The sequence below is a fragment of the Apus apus genome, chromosome 2 (genome assembly GCF_020740795.1).
Source record: "Apus apus isolate bApuApu2 chromosome 2, bApuApu2.pri.cur, whole genome shotgun sequence".
Lineage (NCBI taxonomy): Eukaryota > Metazoa > Chordata > Aves > Apodiformes > Apodidae > Apus > Apus apus.
The window spans coordinates 113,278,488-113,302,467 of record NC_067283.1 but is presented as its reverse complement, the minus strand read 5'-3'; the positions used below and the strand labels follow the sequence as shown (position 1 = coordinate 113,302,467).

Sequence of the window (23,980 nt, the reverse complement as noted above, 5' to 3'; positions counted from 1 at the left end):
GACCTTGTTTTTGATTTTACTCAAACTTCTACGGCAGTGTTAGAGGTTCACGTGAATTAAAAATGTATGCATGGTAGTGGAAAGTATTAACATTTTAAAAGCAAGCATGAAAAATGCATGGGTGTTTGTTGGAATTTATAACATTTTAAAAGTGAAAAACAAGCTTGTGTTTCCTTTCACCTCCTTGGGTCCCTAATACACACACATTTCCTCCAGCATCAGAGTAAGGCTTGTCAAGGCAATGCTTTTCTTCTCCATGATACTCTGACACACTAGGTTTCCATTAATCTGTTCTGTAGACCACAAACTGCAGCCCACGTTTCTCTGCCTGGCAGTATCTTGAACATCTCATGCCTTTGACAATATATTTAGTTGCTCAGCAGATCCCTTGAGCTAAACACTTGGTCTCAGGACTGGCCTCGCAGCCGTGCATTGTCAGGATGAGTAGGAAAGGTCATGGCCTCCTGAGAGAGGGCAGAAAGACTGACCATTTCCAGCATTTTTGACTAAACTAAGGAAAAAAGGTCTCCGAGGCCTAAAAAATGGAAGCTGATTATCCTTTAGATAAGCTGGCAGGGGGACTGCCCATGGGTTGACCACTCTTTTTGCAGGATGGCTCAGACCTTGCTTTGAGATTTGCTTGTAGGGCAGCTCTCAGAAATATCCAGGTCTGAGCAAATAGCCATGGAGCACAGCTGTCACAGCTCCTACTTAGGTAGCCCTTAGGGGCACATGTTTGAATGTAGGAGCAGGGGACAGGGTGGGCATGTCCCGTGGAGGGAACCTTCAGCCATCACCATGGCAGGAGCACGGTGGCTGATGTGGTGGCCGGCTGATGAGCCAGGGCAGCTCAGGCTCAGGAGATGCTTCATGAGAAACCTCCCAGGAGAGACAGTAAGGGTGAGGACATGAAGGACACACAGGGGTACAAACCACAGCTGCCAGAGGTTTAAGTTCTGGAGGACCAGAGTAGTATTTCAAGACATGGGTGAGCGGGATGGAAAATCACAGGGCACAGTCCCCATAGCCTTACCTTTTCTTTCCAGTCTGCCTCTCCAGACTCCAGTGCTTTCAGCTCCTAAAGCTGTTTTTGCTTCACCTGTAGTGTAAGTCAGTGCTTCAGGACCAGGGGGAATAAGGAATGGAGGGAGGAGTGCAGAGCATAGTCCCTCTTGCAGACCTCTGATAAACTGAAGGCGAATGGCTTTAAATATTAATAAGCAATCTTATGAAAAATCGAGTACTGTACTTAACTTGGTGTAATAACGGTTTAAAACTGTGTGAAATCCAGTCTCTGGACAGGTGCAATCATTCAGCCAGAAAAACTATAGCATATAGATTGCTTTAGCAATTCTTGTTACCCTCTGGAATTATTCCCAAAGGACATATAAGACCAGTGTTATTCAAAAAGTTCATAATTGATACTGATAATGCACTGTAAGCAAAATATTTACATTAGGTACAAATGCTTACTTCTTGCATTATTGAAAGTTAATTATTTTTTCATGGTTTATTTCTGCAGTCTTCAGCTTCCACAGCACTGACAGTAATGCCAGTATGTTTTTTCCTATGATCAGACTCCTGCTGCTGCCATAGGATTTCAGGCACTGCACAGGAAACTAATTTTTCATTCTTCTACTGTTTTCAGGATACATAAATTCTATTTTTTCCACATTGAAATTTTGATAGAAATTTACATTGAAATAATATTTCAGATGTGCCTAAATTCCTATTTTTCAGGAGAGAATACTGTATATGACACATTTCTTAAGGAGTCTAAGCCAGGTTAAACACTCAGGCATGCTTAACTGGTTTTAATACTCTGAACTTCAACTCATTACATTTCAAGATCTCAGTAAAATTAAGCTATTTGCTTTCAGTTAAACCAAGCACCATATATATATATCTATTTGTTTTGTCTGCCATTCTGAGCAGGATTCCTTTCCCTGGGCCCCCAGCTGTGTCTCCAGGGAGTCCACCACCAGGTTTGAGCCAAGGAAATGGTATTTTAGTACATGAAGGAGTGCTAGGAAAGAATAGCAGGACTTAAAAGTGACATGTGTTACCTGCCCTCCCTTCTAGATAGTGAATCAGAGTATGTTTCTGTCATGCCATATGATTAAAATACCAGTATGCTCTCCCAGTGATTAAGTAGTGGCACATTTGATTTGGGATCACAACTTTATGAGCTGGTGTGAAAGCACGGGGTGTCAAACTCCCCTTTTGCAATGATGTACTTCAGCTCATAAAGCAGAGTGTGTCTAAACCAGAGCAGAAGTGCATATTTTACATTATTCGTAATAAAGTCCCTCAGGACTCAGAGACAACAAGGCAGGAAGGTGTATCTGTAGCATTCTTCACACCAGAAACAAGCCCCATTTTGAACTCTAGGCTTGTTTTCCCCTCATCAATAGCAACCCACAGAGAAAACAGCACTTCTTACCTGGTGCCTTTTGCTCCAACAGTGCAAGGTGATCATCTGCCAGATGAGCAGCACCCAGCCCGAGCTTTTCCACTGGTTCCTCTTCCCATTGGCACTGGTGGTTTATGCAGCCATCTCTGGGCAGCTGGGCTGGATGGAAGAAGTGGTGCTCACAGTCTTCACTCTGCTGATCACGGCTGCCCACGTCCACTACGGGGTCTGTGTGGTGAGTTGGTGTCTCCAAAGCAGCCATGGGAGAGCTGCACAGGGGCAGGAGGAGGATAGAGTCTGGGAACAGCTTCTATGCTCTCCAGCTGGGGTAGTGTCCAGGAGTCTGAATATTCAGTTATTGGGTTTTTTTCTACATATTGTTTTATTCAGTATAGATATTTTTTTTAGTAATTTTACAGCAGGCATGCAGCAACTTCAGTGACTTGAATTATTCCGATATAGCAAACAGACTTTAAACTGATCACAACCAGAATACTTATGGACCAGTTTTATGGACCAGTTCATCCAAGTGGCATGAATCTCCCCCCCCCCCCTTTTCACTTGTTTCTTCCTGAGGTTACTTGACTGAAAAAAAAAAATTAAAAAATTAAAATGCAAAGTGAAATTAATAGAATTCATAAAATAAGGTTAACTTTGCTTTGAGTCTGAAGCAAAACAGCTGTGCCAATTTCTAATATTTTTTTGGCTCTCTATTAGCATCTCCTAACCTGGAGACATGAATGGCTTTCCAGTTCAGTTTTATCAGCATATTTTTGTGCCTGCTAGATATCAGTTTTGTCACTTATTGTAATCTGAATTACTGCTTAGATTAATTTGTCCTCAGTTAATGCCATTTTTTCTAAAAAGTATTGTCAAGTAATCCTTAGGAAAGTGTCTTAATGGGGGTTTCCTTTCAGTTAAAACATCTTGCACATCTCATTTCACAGAGATTTTTATCAGCATTATTTTAGTTAAGATAAACCATTGGGATGTAGAGATGCTTCTCCCTGCCTTTGGAAGAGGCCTTTTGTCAGTAGACATTGGCAGTGTAGGAAATTTTACCCCAGCACTGATCCGGACTTGCTGATGGAGGTCAAATGGGAAATACCTGGTAAAAAATTCACTATTCACCAAGGGGGCCCAGTTCCATCAAGTTTATGTCATCTATGAATCTGCTCCTTAGTGACTTTACTTCCCATCAATGTGCCACAAGAGTAATGTAGAGACCACAGCTCTCTCCCTTGAATTCTTGTAGGTCCCCATGTACTCGTAGGTCCCCAGGTACAAGAGGACTGTGGCTGGGTCCTTGCCCCTTTGACCAGGAGAAGAGCTGGTGAATTGTGAAGGATGTGCAAAACTGTTTGCTAATCTTCATGATTTCTCTTTAGGGGAGGCAGCTGAGTGAGCACTTGAATATTTACATCTTTTCCCTCAAGAAACGTGTCCAAGAATGAACACCTGCACTATGGTCAGACTGTAGTACTTGATGTGGAGATTTGCAACTCTTCTGATGTGATAAACAGTTGGAATTAATCCAGTTAACCAAAGAATAGAATAGTCCAGATATCTCAGCCACTGCGACAATGAGCTATGCAGCAAGATGCTTCACCTCAGAGGAAGATTCCCGTCCAGCAGAGAAGTGTTTACCAAGTTGTTCTGATGCTAATAGTTATTTTCTTCACTAATGCCATGTTACTTCCCTCTGAAGCTTTTGTCTTCCTCCTCCTTGCCACTGTGTCCAAAGTCCTGGATAAACCTAGGCCAGGTTACATGAGATTCTTGAGGGTTTATAACCAGCACTGGTTTGGCCCAGCCTAGTCACCAGTGGGACCTCAGCAATGCAAACCCTCCTTCTATGTCCTTCTCCCTCAGATGTCTGCACCTGCTGAATTTTCCATATTTATTTTCTCTCAACTAATTTCTTCCGTACGAAGTCTTGAAGGGCTTATGCGCATTCAGTGTTTTTCTCACCTCAAATGGATGTTGGAAGAGAAGATAAATATTTCAGAAAACTATGGTTAAAGTGTTTTTGAAATGTATGATTTTTTCCCCCATGGCATTAAGATGAGTCTCAGCTGAGCTGCATCTGTCAGAAATGCAGGCTCCATACAGCAGCAGCTGACCTTTATGCTTATTTTCTAGGCATTAACAAGTGCATTGTTGATATTTTGGTAGCAACAAGCAATATACCCTACAAAGGTAACCAGCTGAGAATAAATTTGGCCAACAAACCTTTGAAGATTCTCCTGTTTCACTGCCAAACTAGTTAGTCAAGCCTCATCTGTGAGTGTGAAATGCTGAACAAATAATTATTTTCCTGCGTGCTTGAAACAAATTCTTGTGGTTTTAGATAATGTCAAAAAACCAGAAAATAATCAAGACCAAAAAAAGCTTTTTTAAGATATTACATATTTGCATGCAGATGTAAACCGCTCACTTAATCTTTAATATATGTAGGTTTCCTGTGTGCCTTAGAGGAAGGAGTAAAAATTTAAGTTTCATCATTTTTCATATGCTGCCCTAGCCAGAGGGACTTTGTGGCCTTGAAGCACTAATGAAACGATATGTCCACTTTCCCCAAGGTAAGCTTTATATTACATTGCTTGCACAGAGGGATGTGGATGACTAGCTTATTTATTAACTAGTTAGCTATCTTGTTTGCCAGAGCCGGGCAAGCTGTTGAGATGCTGAACCTTACAATCACCTTTTTCAATTCTTAAGACCATTTTTCTGCCTGTATCAGTGGCCTGGTGCTTTTTTTTCCCTCAGTTGGCATACCCTTACATCAGTAGCACCTATTGGTATCTTCAGCTGAGCACCGACTAGTCATGTTTTCAGCAACAGCTTCAATTTCAGTTTGTACAGCCTGTTACAGTAGCTGACCTACCACAACATCAGTAGCGCCAATTACCCCCTGGCAGCCCTTACTGTAGGTACCAGGGGACAAGCCTGCACAGCAGCTTCCTTTCTTCACCAAGGAGAAACACCACAGCGACTTGGAAAGTGTCCTATAGTCTGCAAGTATGCTTGTTCCACTTAATCAAACGAGCACATTGAGGGTCCCACCCCTAAAGGAACATCATACTACAATCACAGTTCAAGCAGCTTAAGGCTTGAGCCGGGCAGAGGCCTCAGGTCATCTTGTTAATGCTGTTTCAGAGATTCTGCTGAGGTCTGCAGATGGGCAGAGAGGGGAGGCTCCCAAGCCCTCCAGCACTGCTGCGGTCCAGCTGCAGAGCTGCAGCTGGAGCAGTGAGAGGCATCTTCTAGCCTTCCTCCCTACTGGCAGGGTGGCCATGCCCCTGCCCTACATGATGCCCAGTGACAGTGGAGTCTCCACAGAAGTGCTCCCTAATGGTCCAAGGACTTTCTTAAGAGTAAGGCTGATAGCTGTTGTTGTTTTTTTTTTAATGAAGGATGCTTAAAATTGACAGTCCTGACTGTGTTTGAAAGGGAACAATGAGTTTGACATAGGCATGTGCCCAGCAGTCTCACTTGCTAAGTTAAAAATTACATCCAATACAAGATACACTGCCACAAAAGTGTCACCTATTTCAACAGTTTAACCCATCCATCAAAAGTATCTGGAGGAAGTCCTGACAAGAAAAGAATGAGAATACAATAAACAAAAATACCTCTGGATGGAATGTGGTTGTACTGGAGGAACTCTGTGGACAGGCTTTCCTTTTCCCTTTGTCTTGCACTTATTTATGAAACTGCTGGAAATAAGGGTCACAGAAGTGGCACAATTTCGTGCACTGTAATGGAGTATTTTGCAATATTTAATTAAAAGAAATTATGAAACTTGAACTACCACAAACTGCCTGCAGTTGTACATTTTTAAAAAGAAATACTGTCTCGCTTTTAAAGGAAATTAAGCTTCTGCCAGCTTTTTCACATTCTGTATGAAGACTTGGCAAATAACTTCCCTTTTTAAAGCAACTTGTCACTACAATCTCTGTAAAGACAAGTATAAAAACAGATCATGTATTGCACACTGTATACACTGAGTTGTTAGCCATCCTAGAGGGTAAATGGTTCAGTTAAAGGGAATAAAAATGCTTTGTTCAGAGGGTGGTATGGTCACAGATTTATTTTGCAAAGCCAGATAATGGGATGAAGATGACCTAACAGTCTAACAACAATTTATGTATTTTTTTCCCCACAACATTACAGCAGAAAAGTTTTCAACTCTTGGAACTGGAAAATATGACACCTTTTTACACTGCTGGGCATTTGCAGTGGCCCAAAGACATAGCTCCCTCTTAGTCTTATGCAAAGCAACTAATCTAGTGCTGCTGTCCCAGGTTTGAGCGCCCAGGTTGGAAATGGGCTCCTCTGGTCCTGGCTTAATCCTCCCAACTCTACCACACCTTCCCTAAGTGGGGCTGAGCACTGGCTCAGCCTCAGTCCTGAGGATGCCTGGAAGCAGCAGGAGAACCTAGGCTGACCACTCCATGGTGGCACACAACCAGGTAGCTTCAAACCATGGCAGAAAGTCCTCATCCATGTCTCAAATCCCTAGAGAACTAGCAGCAACTACTGCAGCAATATTTCTCATGCTGCACAAGATCAGAGCAGTAAGAGTTACAATGAAGTTTCCCCCTTTTCTTCCAAACACCTAGTATATTAATCTAAAAAATCTAAAACATAAGCAGCTGTTAGATTAATCCCTGAATACGTGGCCATTGCAAGGAAAGTCCATTGGGAGCTTCAGGGCCCTTGCTATAGTACTCTCTTCACCTCCTGGCTGCCAGGAGTTTTGCTTTTGCTCTATCAAATGAGATTTAGTAGTCTGAAATTAGAAAGCATTCATCATGAAGATGAATGTTCTGCTTACATGCACATAGACACATGCCTTTTATGATTTGTAGAAGGTGATACAGTTGCTGAGCTCTTGGGAGAGCAGATACTACCCTACACACACAGAATAAATAAACTTTTTTTTTTTTATAAGTAGCTGCCTTTTCCCTTCCTAATCCCATATGCAGCCACTAATGAAACAAAAATTTGTATTTAAACCAGAAAAAGTATTATTTTAGAAAGTTTTGAATAGTCTCTAGAGCTAGACAGATTTTAACATACATTTTTTTATTAAATATGTAAAAAGATAAACGCAAGTCAAGTTATTCACATATTCAGACAAAAATCTACTCTATCATGCGACAATTTGTGGATAATGTAAAATGCCTGATACATCTGAATAAGACTCTTTGTATCTATTATGTCATTACTTATCTATTTATAATTAACAATACATATGTTTACATTCCTTTCAGTTTACATTTAATATATAACCAAAGCTTTATGGTGTGCTATTTAGTAAAGGTAATTACAAATGCATATTAAAACCATAACAGAAGAATGGGTTACTCACATGGGGTGGGGGGAGAAGGACAACTCTTTCCCCTTTCAGAGCACTGCTCTCCCCTCAGCACAACCAAACTTCTAGTGCCCATGAGGTACTTCAGAGCCCCGGCTCCCTACATCAGTCACTTCCCCCTGGATACAAGCAGTCAGAGGGCTATGGTCCTCAGGCCAGAAACAGGATGTAAGGAATTTTCAGGAAATTAAGTTCAGCTCTTTTTTTTTTTTTTTTTTTTTTCTTTTCTTTTAAATGTGCTTCAAAGAGAGCGAAGGAGAGAGGCACAACAGCCTGGCTACAAACCCTCCAGAAAGCTCAGCAACCTGACTGTTTGCACCTTCAGAAAAACTTTCTCTTGAGGTGCTCTCCATGCATCTGTTCCACTATTAGCAGAAGGATGAACTGCAGTAAGCACAAGACTGGTGCCGAAGAAATTAGGTTTATAGCCTGATCCCAAACTCCTTGCCCCATCAGAAAACCCAGGACATTCTGGAGAGTGGAAAAAATTAGTAACTGCTCTTCAGTTCAACAGTATTATGAAGAACTACCGTTTATTACAATGACAATTGTAGTAAGTACATATGTTCTAATAAACACAAATACAACAAAAATGACAATTCCTCCATTTGTGGCGATTCTCAGAAATAGTAATTTTGGGATATACACATTTTTATAAACCAGAGCTTATCTGTAACCAATTGAAATGGGAAAGGAAAGCAGTGGCCTGCAGGTCGCAGCACTTCATCATCAGGTAAGAAGTGAGGTCCATGCTGGAGGCAGGGATGGAAAACCTTCAGCCCACAGGTCCAGAAACTCTTCTGTTGAGCAGGGAGAGTGATCAAGGAATGGGAGATATCTGTTCTAATGCTTAACAGTATTTTCTATATTGTCTGTGGCGCAACACAACAGCAGGGATCTCACATTTAACTAAGAGCCACTTAGCTGCAAAAGACTCATTAGGAACAGAAAACTGCATGTGTGTGTGTGCTGGGGGCTAATTGGTTGAAAATCTTTCTATGGAAGCACAAGCTGAGCACTTACACTTTAGGAGCCCACGAAGGTCTAAGATGATTTAGCTGTTCAATAGGCTTTTGAGTTTCTCAGTGACTGCTGATTGGGATGGGACCTCCATGTACCTGCTAAACCCACATCACAATCCAGAATTAAGGAAATGGAGTGAGAGACCAAGAATACCAAGTTATTAAAGATCAGAGAGACCACAATGCACAGTTTTATGAGAAAAATAAGGAATGCTTTATACACTTCAAGATACTTCTGTTCATAAAATACCACCATTCAGAACAGGGTGATGGGACCACACTGGAAGGAAATGAAGGGAACGCTCTCACTGCAGACATCTCTGGGGCAGACGTGGCTCTGCACGTGCCAGCCTTGCATGAGGAAGGTCAGCCAAGCACAGAACTGGCTCCGTGCCCCTCACTCAGCTGGTGCCCCTCTGGTGTGTGCTCTGTCTCCAGAAGGACTCCTCCCTGCCTCTCCACGCTACGGAAGCAGCCTCAACAACTGCAAGGTGTCTGCTGCCCACTTAAAGGGAGATTGGGAGGAGTTCAGGGTTTGTGCTGTTGCTGCTTTTTACCCCATGCCTTGCACTAGCGAGGAAATTTTCTGTCTTCAATAATTCTATGGAAGCAGAAGGGAGAAGGACAGTGAAAATAAATGGCTGGCCTGCTTTTCCTCTTCTGAGGGGTGGGAAGCCAGGTACGATGGCAGAGATTGTGTCCTGCAGCCACATTTGTCAAGGAGATTTCTCTCCTCCATCAGCACTGAGCTCTACAAAGGCAGAGCAGAAGCTGGAGGCTGGGACTGGATTCCGCAAGAGGGAAGAAAAGCTGGGAAATGTGTATGACTAGTCAGGAAACTGGGAGGGTTTTCAAAAAATGTGATTGGATGTCTGTTCTTCCAGAAACAAGCCAAAAAACATACCATGCAGCTTTCTAACAAGCTTTCTAACACAGGGTTTTAAATGTCTCCTAGTGAAACAGATGCTCTGCCTTCCATTTTGTGAAGGCAGGAAAGGAATAGAAGTGAGCAACACAAGCATTTTCCTTCACAACACACTTCATCGTTATGGCTTGAGTATGACTTCCACTGTATCCCTTTATTCCAATTATTTAGACCAAATTTATACCCCAAGGCAGATGTATGAGAAAACGCAAAAGCACCACAAAGTGAGAGAGACAGCTAGTGGTACGGTACTTCTTGCCACACAAAATGCCAATATAAATATGTCAGAACAAGTTACAAGTGTATCATACTTAAGACAAAAAAGAAAAAAAAATAAATATCTTTTTTTTTTTTTTTTTTTTTTTTAAAGAGCAGAACAAATCTCAAGCAGCCAAGTGGTGAAGTTGCAGTGATGTACAGTAGGTGATGTAGCCCTACAACCTCTTGGGAAGATACACTGAAAGAAGATGTCTGCAAATGCATCTTGGCAAAGTATGGGTACAGAATGCAGTGGTTGGCTGGCACTCACTATGGTACATGATGTTAATGGCAGACTGGGAGTGAACTGATTTCAAGTTTGAGGCCACACACGTTCCATTCTCCAGAAGAAAGTTCTCACACAAAACGAAAATTGTCAAGAGATGCTGGGTGAGTCAGTACTCCTCCTGCTGCTGGGGCTGTTCATGGACTTGCTCTTCACCTTCATGCTCTTCTGTGTGGCTCTCCTGCAGGGAGAAAAAGACCCCAAAACACTGTTCAGCAGAAAGCATTTCTCATGTAATCTTGCTACACCCTTTCCTAGTGCTCACTGTAGCCTAGAACTTAACCTCAAATTTTCATGCATATGAGTTGTAACCTCAGAAAAGCAGCATCCTGTAATATTAAAATAACATGTATTTACTTTGCTTTTAATCAATGCACGTGCAATATGGATACTTCTCTAGAAAAAGTGTCAGTTTTCAACAGGACTGAGTGTTAACTGTTCTGGTAAGTGAGCATTTTGAACAGCTAGACAGTGAGACGCTGAACAGTTAGATGCTTTATCATACCATCCTGATGTCCTCCCATTTCCAGTTTGTCCAAGAATTTCTGAACCTCTCTGCTATAATTTTCACACAATCTTCACTCTAGGTTTAGGTGACTTAATGGACAAGATACATTTGCTGTCACCTGCTTTAGAAATGAAACTCAGCCTCCTTTTTGAGGTCAGATATACTACATTTCCAAAATAACATACTGATGCTAGAGTTCAAAGGCCATCAAAATAGAGACTTTTAGCTGTATCCAGAAAAAACCCTAAGCCCAGTATTCACTGATTTACAGAGTTACTGCTAAAAACACTAATTACTAATAAACACCTGCTTTTGCAAATGGTTATTATGCACAGTATTTTCCAGAGCTGTCTCTGAATGTACATTGCCATTGTGAGGAGAATCCCTGACCGAAAGGAAGGCTGGATCCTCACTGGAGGTGACACCAGTTTTAAACAATTTCCAATTTAGAGACCACACACCTGGTATCTGGAGTTGGCCTGGATGTGTCAGGGCTCAAAAAATCTGACTGCCATTACTTCTGTATTCCCATTAAGTGCAGCTGCATTTACAGCTTTTCTCTCAAGTGGCTTCCATCTTTCCAGAGCATGGTTCACTGAAAAGATCCCACACATCTACTCTCTGCCCTGTCAGCTGTAGGCAGCTCCAAAGGAAAACGCTTTTCCAAGAGACTGACCTGCCATTCAAAACACAGCATCCCTGACGTGGTACCTGTTCAGAACTTGCCTGCTCCCAGCAGTTTTCCTTAGAAGCAAGGGGTTTTGAACAACAAACTTTAACAAATTGATACTGCTAACTTTTCAAATTTGAGGCAAAAAAATGAAATGAAAAGGTTTTCCAAGAATAGTTCAGAGTAGCTTATGCAGTAAGCAAATTCCCTTCTGGCAATAACATTTCAAATTTCTAAAGGACAAGAACAGGAGGATATGGTTCCTAACATTTGGAAATATTCTCCTGATTACCACATACAGAAACAGCCAAATTCCAACTGAAAGCTTTCTGTCACCCAAGTGCTTTTCGAAGGCAGAAGCCACACAGTTGAGTCACAGCAGCAGCAGCTCGGCATCTTGCAGTGCCTTGGGGGGAACGATGCCCTTGCTACTTGCAGTAGGTACATCACACCAAAACAGCTTTTTGAGTAGTATCTAAAAATCACAAGTTCTGTAATGAGCTGCAAGGGTGCAAGACTTACAGAGAACAGCAGTTTCACCAAGAGAAGCTGACAGCTGTGAGGACATGGCCCTGCCTTACCAGGTGAGAAAACAGAAGCTTTTTCAGGCACAGTGAGCTATATTCCCTTGACCCACCTATCCTGACCCTCTTTATGGGTTGAGGTGACCTATTACAAAGCCCATTCATGCAGATTTTATGTTACACACGTGCTGTCCTTTCATGCATATAACAGAAATGCCTCTAACCACAGGGAGTGGCTTGGGAACCTACTCTGCAGCTCTGAAGAAGAGTGGTGGCTCCCTTCTTGGTAGACTTACCTTTGATGGAAATGATAAAATTTATGTGACTACCTCAGAGGTTGTTCTGAGACTTGGGACACGTGCTTCTCAGTATGTACAGCTTATATAAATACATGAAATGGGAAAGACAAGATTCATTATGCCTAATTACCTTGGGACTCTGGAATCTCCTTGAATAGCATCCCCTAATAAGGAAAGTAGTGGAAGATCTATTTTGGGCATTTATTTCTGGCTCAGATCACACAACCATGGTCATCTCTATCTCCCAAGATGAGAGGTGCCTTCTCTTTTGACCCTTTGATCAATCTGCCTCAAACTATTCAGGTGTGCCTGTAGACTCGAAGACCTAGACTTTATGAAAACCAGCTGGTGGGGGGGTGGGGTGCCTGTTACAAAAGCAGCAGACGTAGTAGCTGCTAGAGCAGGAAGATACAAAACTTAACTGTATTTCGAGCAATTGCTTTGGAGACTTGAACTGAGCAACTGATACATCAAACAGCAGCAATTCACCCAACTTCTGCGTTAACTGAACCAGAACAGCCTAAGCAAAAGCCTTCCTACACTTCTGCTTGCAAGCAAAGACCTACATGGCTCTGGGTTTCATAACTAGACACCTAACCTCTTCTGATTCATCACTCTGAAGCTCTCCTACTCTAAGACCATATGACATACTATCACGTGTATGTAACATACTATCCGAGGTCCCAATGCCTCTACAGCAGTCACAGCAGGAGTGCAAGGGTCTACTTCTCCCCACCACCCACATGTATCCTTTTTTAACACCATTCTCTGTCAACTTTGATGTATTTGAAGAAGTAGGATTACAAACGAGCAGTTTGTAATTAAAAGTTACAAAGGATTACAGACTGCTCAACCAAACTTTAAATGATGATGGCAGACACAACATCTCTCTTGCATAAGCAGAGACATAATGATGTGATTTAAAACAGAACCACAACAGGGAAAAGAGAGCCTGTAAAAAAAAAGGAACCTGAACGGATTGATATTTGTGCTGTAAGACTCAGAGCCTCATTGAAATCAAGACCAAAATAACAATTAAAAAAAAGTCTTCATAATTTAGCCTTTATTGTATTAAACAAAACAGAAGCCTATGAAGTGACACGGTTGAAACGACACTAACTTGGAATCCTGAAAAAATAAACCTGCCACCATGACATGAACCTAATAAAAACCTCTTCAGTGCAATACTAAGATAAGCAAGCCTCTGTTAGAGACTAAACTTTGTCCTTGCATTCTGAATCATTCTACACAGAATTCACCTGACAGCCTACAGTGCTCACAGCAGACCTACGGCTACTGGGAGATGCAACCACTTAAAGGACTGTCCAGATTTGTATTTGTTTATTTATTTTCTTTTAGGAGGATTAAGTGCAATAGAAAATTAGGTATAAAGGGAGACCTGTCCCGTCTGAAGAAGAACAGTTGCTATGAAAACTAGGACATGATCTCTATGTCATGTTGAATACAGATGATACCTGTCAAATTACAGCCAGGAAGGAAGACTTCAAGATTGTTTTCAAACAGTTACTGGAAGTATGAGGTGAACACAAATTTAAGTTAGTTATGATATTCAAGCACAAAGCTTTGATCAAGGATCACTTGTGCAGTATGTATGTGTGAGCTGCATTCCTGTGCATTCCCTTGCCAAGGAAAAGCCTCATGGCCACAGTAACATTTATAAACGTCACAAATCCTGAAAATTAACATAAACCCTTTTTTCCACTTTGCCTTTGTATACCTGAGACACTCTGGAATGGAGATTAAAAAAATTATCTAAGTTGGATTTATGATTAACTCATTAGCAAGAAACTAGGAATGCTAGAGTAGCCTAGGGTTTGGGAATTGGGGATCAATCCCACATGGGGATTGGGAAAGACAAGCTGCTGTTACTGGGGAATTAACCTGCAAAATGCTGCGAGATACAGAATGTAATTTGGGACAAATTCATTACAGAGAGAGAAAAAACAGAACTGTAGGGCAAAGCAGGGCAATGAAAAAAACCAAAAAGTAGGCAGGATCTGCACCAGCAAGGGAACCCAGTCACAGAGTAGTCAGGGTTGGAAGGAACCTCTTAAGATCATCTGGTCCACACTCCCTGTACCCCCCCGCCCCGCCCTGCTGCAGCAGGCTTTGGTTTAGTGCTAATAAACTGGGGTCTTTCCTCGCAAATTACAGTCCATCTGCTAGGCTGAAGAAGAAATGCACCCTGGATGATGAGATCAATTCTCCCACTAAAAGGCAGAACAAAAACTGCATGGGGAATGGCCTCTGTACACCTTTCTGGGGCAGCACTGCTCTTCTGCTTAAGAGACATACTCAGCCTCCAACTGCAAACACATTTTAGATAAAGGCACAGTCATTGTGTGTAGTTCATGTGCAGCCACGGATGATGCTTTCAACAGAGAAAGGCTTGGAAGGAGGCAGCAGATGTGAGCAGCTTGGAAGGAGGCAGCTCACTGGGATTGAGCTGAAGTAGAATAGTTTCTAATGTGTTCTGCCATTAAGGAAAACTGCAGAAAGAAAAGCAACAAACGCATTCCTTGGTGGAGAATCACTTGCTATTGAAGCCAACAGACAGATGTGGTAGGGGTATGGGGAGAAGTGGGATTTTTCTGGCTTTGTTTTATATAAGAATAATAACTCTTCCTGAATCCAGAAGACATTTTCTCTGATTATATATATATGTGTGTGTGTATATATATATATGTAATTCTTTTAGCCTGTTACCATTAGCCTGGCAAATTTGTCTCACTGTTTATTCCTGTGAAAATCGTGGTTTCCTCCTCCTTTTTCTCTCCAGCACTCGCCCTGCACCACTGAACAAATCCTCTTTCCCCTGTCACTTCTCATCTGAGCAGCGGCCCCTGGCAGTGGCAAGCTCTCACACCTAGTAACTATTTATGCTCTTCTAGTACTTTTTAAAAAGCAGACGAGTTAGTAGTTGCCTTGTCACTACTTTTGATACAAAATTTTAAGTCAGCTGACTACTGCTGCAACAGCTTTCCGGGAACAGCTCTAAGACAGCCTACAGTCCCACAGTGCTGCCGAGAGATTAAGTTGATGATTATACACTCCAGAGCCAAAGCCATCATCTGCTGGAGACTGAAGGGGTCAATTGTCAGTACAGTGCATACAGGGATTTAGTTAACATCAATGGGAGTAGTTCAGCTTAATCTCCACTGAATCATTATCCCTGAATGTATCTGAGGAATTTAACCAGGACTCTTTGCAGCTTCTTGCTTTGTTCAGTGTCTGCAGTGCTAAGTCTAAGATGCAGTGAGATTCTTGCTTAATCTTGCAAACAATACACTTCTGAAATTTTGGTAATAGAGGATTATTGCGTTTGCACAAGGAAGAATTTTGCCTATAGCAACAGGATAAAAATGCTAAAGAGCATTATCTCTGCAGATATAATTATGTATTTGGCAACCTGCACTGTACATATTACAACACTGCTACATGGGCTAGAGAAGGTTCACAGCTATAGACATTGAACAACACTTCCCTCAGAATTTCTGTGATTTTCAACCCAGGAAAGAACATGAGTAAAAGACTTTATACAGAAAATGTGGAAGATGCAAACCATACCTTAGGGAGGTTCAGAACCGCAGGAAAAAAAATTTAGGATTGTGACACACACCCTCCCCTTTCAGATCAACTTCAGCAAACCTAGAATACAAAACCTGCTTGGAAGCAGTGAAAAGCATCCAGCCTCCCAAAGCATCCAGCCTCCCAAATCCCCCTTCCCCGAGCTGAAAAGTCTGTTGTTTGCAAATGCAAACTTCCTTTTTGGGGGAGGAGGCATGGAAAACCTAGCTGCTACAGTTTTGTTGACCTAAATGTAGGACATGACCCGATACTGTGGTAATACATTTTTACAAAATTAAGCTGTTTTGTCAAAATAAAAGACATTAAGCTTGAACTTACGTGTTCTTCTGAAGCATAAAGGACATCCATTAGCCGATTGACAAGGCCATTATTCTCTCCCCCATGTTCTTGGCAGAGAAGTTCAATCTCCCTTAATTTGCCAAAGTAGAAATCCCTTTCCTTCTCCACACCTTCAAGTGCAAGTTTTAATGAATGTACCTGCATGTAAACCAAGACATGATGCATCAGTTGTGAGGTTGCACTACAGACAACTCAGTCTGAAATTATGCATGCTAAACAACCTTAACTATATATTCAACCTCGTAGCTTTAAAAGAATTTATTTTTTCCTGAAGTGCTAGATTAAACCTTACACAATAGAGAACAGTAACTCATGCTCCCTCATTACATCTCTTGGATCTTTCTTAACCTTGAGCCTTAAAGGTCAATTTTCTCAGTGCTCTTTCACACCAAAACCCAAACCAGCAGTTCAGACTTGTGTCCTGGCTTGAGCCAGAATGAAGCCAATTTTCTTTTTACTGTTTTTTTTTTTCTTCAGTGAACTCTCTTTTAAGTGGCACACTTGCTGAAAGCAGCAGCAAGTTTTCCAGCTAGTGGACTGATAATGCTGGAATGTTTATAGTTACTGTTCGAGGACACTTTGCTCCACTTGTTGGATCTGCTGCTTTGGATGCTAAAGGAGCCGATCAGCCATATGTACAACCCTCCTGTAGGGAGGAGTGGACTGGACAGTTGGCAAAACTGGCCAACCAAATTATTCCATATATGTGTGTGTGTGTGTGTGTGTGTGTGTGTATGTGTGACACGGATCACAGAAGTCAAGCCCTTCTTCCCGTCTCTTCTGTCCATGGCCTGCATCTGGGGAGGACTCCATCTCTCCATCACCATTGATCCCTAGGTCTGTGCATTCCCGACCCTCATCACTCTCCCCTCAGCTCCTGTCTGCTCTGCCGCTCTCTCCAGCAGCTCCGGGACATTTCGGAACTGCTCACAGCTCAGGAGGTGCCCTGGGAGTAGCTGGGGTTGGGGGGAGGTGATAGGGGTGTTGCACATACTTGTATATAATTTTCTTTTGTCATTAGTATTTAATTAAAGCTGTATAGTTTAGTTTTCAATCCAGAAGGTGTCTCTCCCATTTTTCTCTCTCCTTTGCCTACCTGGGTGGGAGGGAGAAGGGACTGAGAGCATTGTTGTTGGACATTTAATTGCCAATCCTGAGTCAAACCTTGACAGCTTGTCTCCTAACAAAGCTGCCAGAAGTGTCACATAATGGTCATGTGATAAAACTTTCAGCTTAGTAACTGCGTTGTTTTGCCTGGATTAATGTGTAGTTTTTGGGAACCATACCATACCTCCTTGCCTAAAAAAATGCAGATCCAGCAGAAAAGCTTACACAGCGAAACGATCTAGTTAGGAAATTAAAAGGTCCCCTAGTTGTAAGTGTGAATACTGCTGTCTTGGTCTTTTGCCTCTCTTTTTCTGCCTCTCCACTTACCGTACTGTTAAGAGACCTGTCTTTTGGCTCTCTGATGCCATGACCAGCTGCACCATGGACTTTCTGCTCTGACTGATGTGCTGTTTCTATCAACAAATTCTCTCAAATGCCAAGTATCTTTCTCTTTGCAACCTTGTTCACAAGAGTCTTCAAGCTATACTCTCAGTCTCAATTTCATCACCAGGACTGCTGCAAATCATTTATGGCTGACACGGCTGTTAATGATTAGGCTTCATACACATCATGACATGTTGCAATGTATTTTTATACATACATGCCTATATACACACACACACATATATACATATTTATTTAAAACAGTAATTTTGTGGGAGCATAACAGATAAACTACTGTCCCACAGGGTGTACACAATTAGGATAGTGTGTAAGTAGCTCTCAAATTCTGAGGACAGCAGTTTAACAACCAATAGAAATAATCAGAGATGAAGCTGCCTACGGTAAACACACTGACCCAAATCACATCAAAACTGCAGCCAAATTAACACCCGCGTTTTAAGGCCTGCAATTATACAACTGATTTGCTAAATAGAACATGCTAAACAAATTAAATCACGTCAAACTACATTTCAGTGAACTGATAAAATAGAAACTTAAGTGATGTCACTCCTACTGCAAGCTAATTTATTTCCTTCACTAGTAAAAAACATCAGCAGAGTTCAAACAATGCCTTGACAGCCTCCTAAATCCTACCACTTCATTTCTCCATAACTGCTGAGCTCACAATGCCTTCTGCTGACCTTTGATTGCACTACTGGAGGTGTCAGACAGCAGAACTGACCTGTCACCAGGGCAGGATCTCAGAGCCTCTCACTAGCCCATTTCTGACCAGCTGCCCGAGTGTGACACCCAAGTCTTCCTTGAGAGTTTGAATCTATGATTGATACAATAACCAGTTACTTTAAAAATATTTATTCATCAAATTAGGGAGAACAAAATTGAACAAGAGTTTGCAATATTTTGGTCTATAGTTGAAGACATCGCATTCAAGACATGTCTTCAAGATCTGCAGCAGCATATTCCTTGAGAGCAACGCCTGCATCCAGACAGAAGAAAAACTTAAGTGCTTCCAGATCTTTTGCTAGAGCTTGGGAAAACAAGGAACTTCAGCAGAAACATTGGCAGCTACTAGCTCAGACTGTCTCCCCTTCTGACCTATTCACTATGAAGGTATTCTCCTGTTTTCATTCTATATATTCACTCGGTTTTAAGAAGCAGAACCATTAAACTATGCATATATGCACAGAGTTAATTAACTAGAGTACATAGTAAACACTGTTTTTAACCAAAGCAGAGACTCTTTTCTCCAGTTATGTACCAGTTACTTTTCTGTGACACATTAATTTGTTTTTCTTCAGGTAATTAGCATATCCATGTGCTGCATTTTCCTTCTATTTACATGCTAAGATCCTGTATGAGGAACAGTGCATGTTAACTCCCGTGCTGTTTCTGGACCAGAAATACCCCTCTGCAATCCAGTTCTTGCTAATGGGCCTTTTGTCTTATGACACTGGCAGTGTGGACACCCACAGGGCTGCAGGGCCAGGTTGGAGATTAAGCGCATACTGTAGACACACAACCAAGGTGGTGCTGTTTTCAGAAACTAGGTGTGTAGTAGCATACAGTTCCTGGTTTCTGGGATCAGTCACCTATGGGGTCCCTTCCCCATAGGTAACAGTTCCTGGCCTGTGTCACCTCCTCAGCTCTTTGGGAGAGTACTAGCTGGCACAGACCAAAACCACAGCAGGGACCACTTCAGCATTTTAATGCGTAGGAGTAATCAAGTTCCAGTGCACAGCAACATTCCTTGGAAATGTTTAGTTTACTATCCCAGACTCAGGCAATACCTCAGACCATTTTAAGAGAAACTTTAAGATTGTTGGGAGTCATTAAACTAGCAAATGTTATGGATGGCTTATGATCATTGCAAATAATTCATTAAGCAACCCAGTGTTTGGACAGCCTCACTACTTCAAATTTTCCTCTACAAAATGCATGGAAGTGCAGATGTTTCAATCTCCTTTAGCTGTCATTCCTGAAAGGGCTGAAAAAAACCAACTGTTAGAGCCACACTGGAATTTGACACCCACAGACACCATTCAACATCTCTTACTTGTCATCAACATAGCAAAGGGGTAAAAGTGGCTGCTGCCCTCACCTCCCTGGTTGCTGAACAGTGGTAAAAAATGGGCACTTTGGCTCTTCCAGCATGCTTAACCTGGGGGTCAGCAAAACCCAGCTCAGAGGTGCTTGCAGCACAGCTTTATGGCTTGCGTTATATGCCTAGGGTGCACAAGTAGCCATTAATGGGAAATGAAATACCAAATGCTGCCAGTTTGAAAAAAAAGCCTTCCAGACCATTCTAGCTTGGTCTCTTATAAACTAGCTATGAAAACACCAGCTTTCTAGATCCTCAAAATTTCTTCTCCTCTTTGGTGATGGGGGAAATAACCAGTTTTCCCTCAGGGTTATTTGTATATAAAGCTTAAGGTTTTCACACATGGAATGTGCTAAGAATACATTAGCAGTGGATGTGGTAGAATCTGCCTATTTTCGTAAGGATCAAATATTTTTACATTGCTCAGAACGAAAAAACCCTCTTCTTTCTGAAGTGAACGCATTCTGACTTCTGAATACAAATGTCATGATTAAATTTGCATTAAGCTGACGTTTGAAACTCACTCGTAAATTGACTAAAAAGAAAAAGGATTCCATGGAAAATATACACAAAAATGCAAAAGCCCCTTTGGAAGGCTGGTGGGCCTGGTGTGCTCCCTCAAGCTCAGCATGATACCCTGAATCCACAGTACATTGTGTTTCAGACGTGGCTATCCATCCACACCTTTAAGTGCATAATAATAGTGACCAAGAATTTGCAAACAGTGCCCCAACAAACTGAAATTGTTGTTCAGGTTTATTAACAAGTCTGAAAGTGCAATGCCCTTAATTGTGGAAAATTATACTTGATACAGAATAACAACTTCTTGCTGAATGCCGCTGCCAGGCAAGTCAGACTCTGAGGTTCTTCCTTTCTGTTTTCCCTCATCCAGGATAAATGCAGGGATCAGGCCTCATTTATACTAGTGACATTTACACCATTCTGACAACACAGTTTTGAGCCAGATATAGAGATTTTTTCACGTCCAGTGCAGACACTCTTGCATGTCCAGGAATGACAAAATGTGTAAAGCTCCACAGCATAAGTGAAAATTAAGCCCTTACATTCTAAACATTAAAAAAATTCTGAAGCTTTATTAATTACACTGCAGAACATTAATTATAACTATTTTCACCAAGTAGCTGACATTTTTAGAAAGCGTGTTACCTTCTTAGTGCTTCCCTTCCAGAAAGAAGGGTGCAATGAGCTAGTCTCAATTCCCCTGCAAATCTCTAACACCTTGGTATTATAAACAGGCTTCTCTCTCCACAATGACATATTAAAACAATTTGTTTCAAATTTATAAAACACAAGAGCAACGACCCTAATGAGATTTTTCCTAACCAAGAGAAATTAAAGATATATTTCAGCATCTAATAAAATTACGATGCTTCAGCAAGACTTACCTGTCTTTTCTAAGATCATCTTTTAAAATTACTGGTAAACACCAGTCATCTCTGTCAGATGTTATTTTTAACAATAAATCACTTCTTCTTCCCAGCTGAGCTATTTCAATCTTTTGTCCCTTCATAATTCTGGAGAGCATCATTCAACAGAGGGCAATATTAGATTTCATGCCTGCCTGTGACAATGAAGGCATCTAATTTTATGCCTAAAGGAAATTTACCTGTTCGCTGAGCTGTATGACTTGAGTTTCCAAATCTTTATCTGATTTGGATGCTGAGCTACTTGGTGCAGCTTTTTTTGCTGAAGATGGGCGAGAAGGCGTTGATCCTGGTTTAGAAGCTGGACTGGATTTAGCAGCACCTGAAAAATACAGTAAATAAGCAATAATCAAGACTTCTCTCTGTGCTAAGCACATTCCTATTAACCCGGTACTGAAACAAAAGTATTTGTTTTACAGACAGCCATTCTCTCTCTTACTTCAAGGTGACAGTGGAGGAAGTTCCAGTGCTGCTATACCTTGGGAAAGCAAAAACCAACATTTCTTAGCAGTTTTACTTTGAACTTGTTACTGAGAGTGAAGTAACTCTGAAACTACAACAAATAAACATGAAAATGAGAATATAAAGCACCCTTAGCTCACAGCAGCTTTCAGCTTTAAAAAATAGGCTGTTAACAGACCACTTCTCCAACCCAATATTAAGTGTATGTATCTTATCTTATATTTCCCTGGAGAAAGAGAGAGTAGGAATAAACTTAGCTAAACTGCTTCTTTGCTTTCCTCATTTTTAAATGTAAACCATCCCTAAGACAAGGACATTGAAATTCAGACAGAGCATGCAGCATTAAATCCATCGGTGAACTTGCAGTCACCATAGTAACCAAGAGATGAGTTTTGATCTGCTTAGTTTTTTGCTATTTGTTTTTAATTACTTGCATAGCAGATCTGACAAAACACAGAACAACATCTTTACCAGTAAAACCAGCAAGTAATGAATGTGTACAGGTATTCTCTTTCACAAAGCCTGTGGCAACAAATGCCCAAGCAGAGGAACACTTATGTGAAAGGGTTTGCAGTGCCTTCATATGAACCTCACACCTTGCTCTGCCCCTCCATCTTTCCTCTCCTTTTGGCTGGCTATTTGGTTTAGTTGCTGAGCCCCATTACATGAGTCCTGGGCCCACAGCTGTCCCCTTGCCTGGGCTTCCACAGGCACTGAGCTCTAACTCTCAGCCGTGTCCTTATTCCTATCAACTAGGAATACATTTCAGATGCAGTGGACATACACCTGGTACAAAAAATAACTTTGGTTAAGAAGACAGAACAGATATTCAGCCTCCTTTCTGACCTATTTTATTTGATTTATTGGGCAGGCATGCGAATCAGAAGTCCTGCTTTGCAGCACCCATATTTATCACTCTTTCTTATGAAGCGCAAAACAGTTGTCTGGACTCCTGATGGGCTCCATGGCCATTCCCCTCCATCAAATGCCAGTGGCTCTGAAGCCTGGGCCACACAGGGTGTGGGAGAAAGCCCAAAACCAGCAAGCACCCAGCTGAGCTCTGAGCTTGCAGTCACCATTTTTGGAGAGATTTGCCCCAGCTTTCTCAGCAGCTACCTTCCACCCCACACCCTGCCAGTGCTCTTCCCATACCATTATATGATCTATGGCACACTACAAATTCCTCTAAGTCGTCATGTCCACAGTGACACCCCCAGTGTCATACAACACTTTATTAAAGCAATTCATATCAAAACCCAATGTTTTACAAAGGTGTTACTAGGATGAAATCACAAGGAGGCGGGGAAAGGCAGGAGGAGGAGAAAGATGACTTGTGATGCTGTCCCATACAACCAAACCATAGAGCTGCTACAGTCTCACTAGAACTGTGTCCCTTGGGGGAGCCAAAAAGCGATGGGAAACGAGAGCAGCAATGAGTTATTTAATCAAGCTAGCTTAGGCTTTTCTGATTTGGTTATAGGCCTCTCTCTGTAACAAGCATCTCTTCCCACCTCTAAGGATAACTCTGTATTAATGGGGTCACCTAATGCCAACAGAACATAAATAAACAACTTGGTAATTCAGATGATTCAGATGGGTAAGCATTTCCGTGTAAGATGTCCACTTTCCTTTTCAATGCTCCTTAAAATGAGACACATAAGAATTTTTTTTTATTTTTTTTTTTTAATTGGTGCCTTCAGACCAATCACTTCTGTGCCTATATCCTTATAATTACATATGGAAACTCACCTCTAGCAGATTTCAGCTACAGTACACAAACTTGCTAAAGTTGGGAAAATGCAACGTTGCATACATGCCTGAAATTACATTTCTTTTCACATTGTACTTAGATTAGCAAAGAATAAATAATTTGTGGAAAAACATGAAAAACGGCAAGATGTTTTGTTGCTATTTAATTCTTTAGGGAATTCTAAATTTTTAATTCTGATTTATGATTCTATTTATGTCTTCTCATACTCCACTCCTGCAAGATGCAGTTCAGTGTATCAATTGAAAATTAAATGCTATAAAACAAGCTATGGATCTTCAGATGTAAAGCCTTAGCTGGTCGATGCAGCTGCCCCCTCTGCCAACTACCCTTCTTCTACTTGAAGGCAGTGCTGGACTTTTTCTAAGCAGCAAGCATGGGAGAAGCTGCTCAGCTCTTCTAGGACAGCCTCCCCTGGCCTGTCAGCTCTTCACCCTTTCTCCTGGGGGGTCATGGTGC

At 41.6% G+C, this 23,980-nt stretch overlaps 2 protein-coding genes across 5 annotated transcripts in view; one reads left to right on the top strand and one right to left on the bottom strand.

Annotated features, from left to right (window-relative positions):
* Positions 1-5,972, top strand: part of LOC127380600 (ethanolaminephosphotransferase 1-like) — a 55,715-nt gene extending 49,743 nt beyond the window's left edge. For both annotated transcript variants that reach the window (XM_051609813.1, XM_051609814.1), the window contains 2 exons: positions 2,466-2,648; positions 3,802-5,972. In XM_051609813.1, the coding sequence (XP_051465773.1) occupies positions 2,466-2,648; positions 3,802-3,867 (249 nt within the window). In that variant the 3' untranslated portion in view covers positions 3,868-5,972. The remainder of the gene's footprint in view (positions 1-2,465; positions 2,649-3,801) is intronic.
* Positions 5,973-8,312: 2,340 nt separating this feature from the next.
* The window catches only part of MAPRE2 (microtubule associated protein RP/EB family member 2), a 100,151-nt gene continuing 84,483 nt past the window's right edge, over positions 8,313-23,980 (bottom strand). For all 3 annotated transcript variants that reach the window (XM_051609816.1, XM_051609815.1, XM_051609818.1), the window contains 3 exons: positions 21,474-21,613; positions 16,216-16,374; positions 8,313-10,468 (listed from right to left, as the gene is read on the bottom strand). In XM_051609816.1, coding sequence (XP_051465776.1) covers positions 10,397-10,468; positions 16,216-16,374; positions 21,474-21,613 — 371 coding nt within the window. In that variant the 3' untranslated portion in view covers positions 8,313-10,396. The remainder of the gene's footprint in view (positions 10,469-16,215; positions 16,375-21,473; positions 21,614-23,980) is intronic.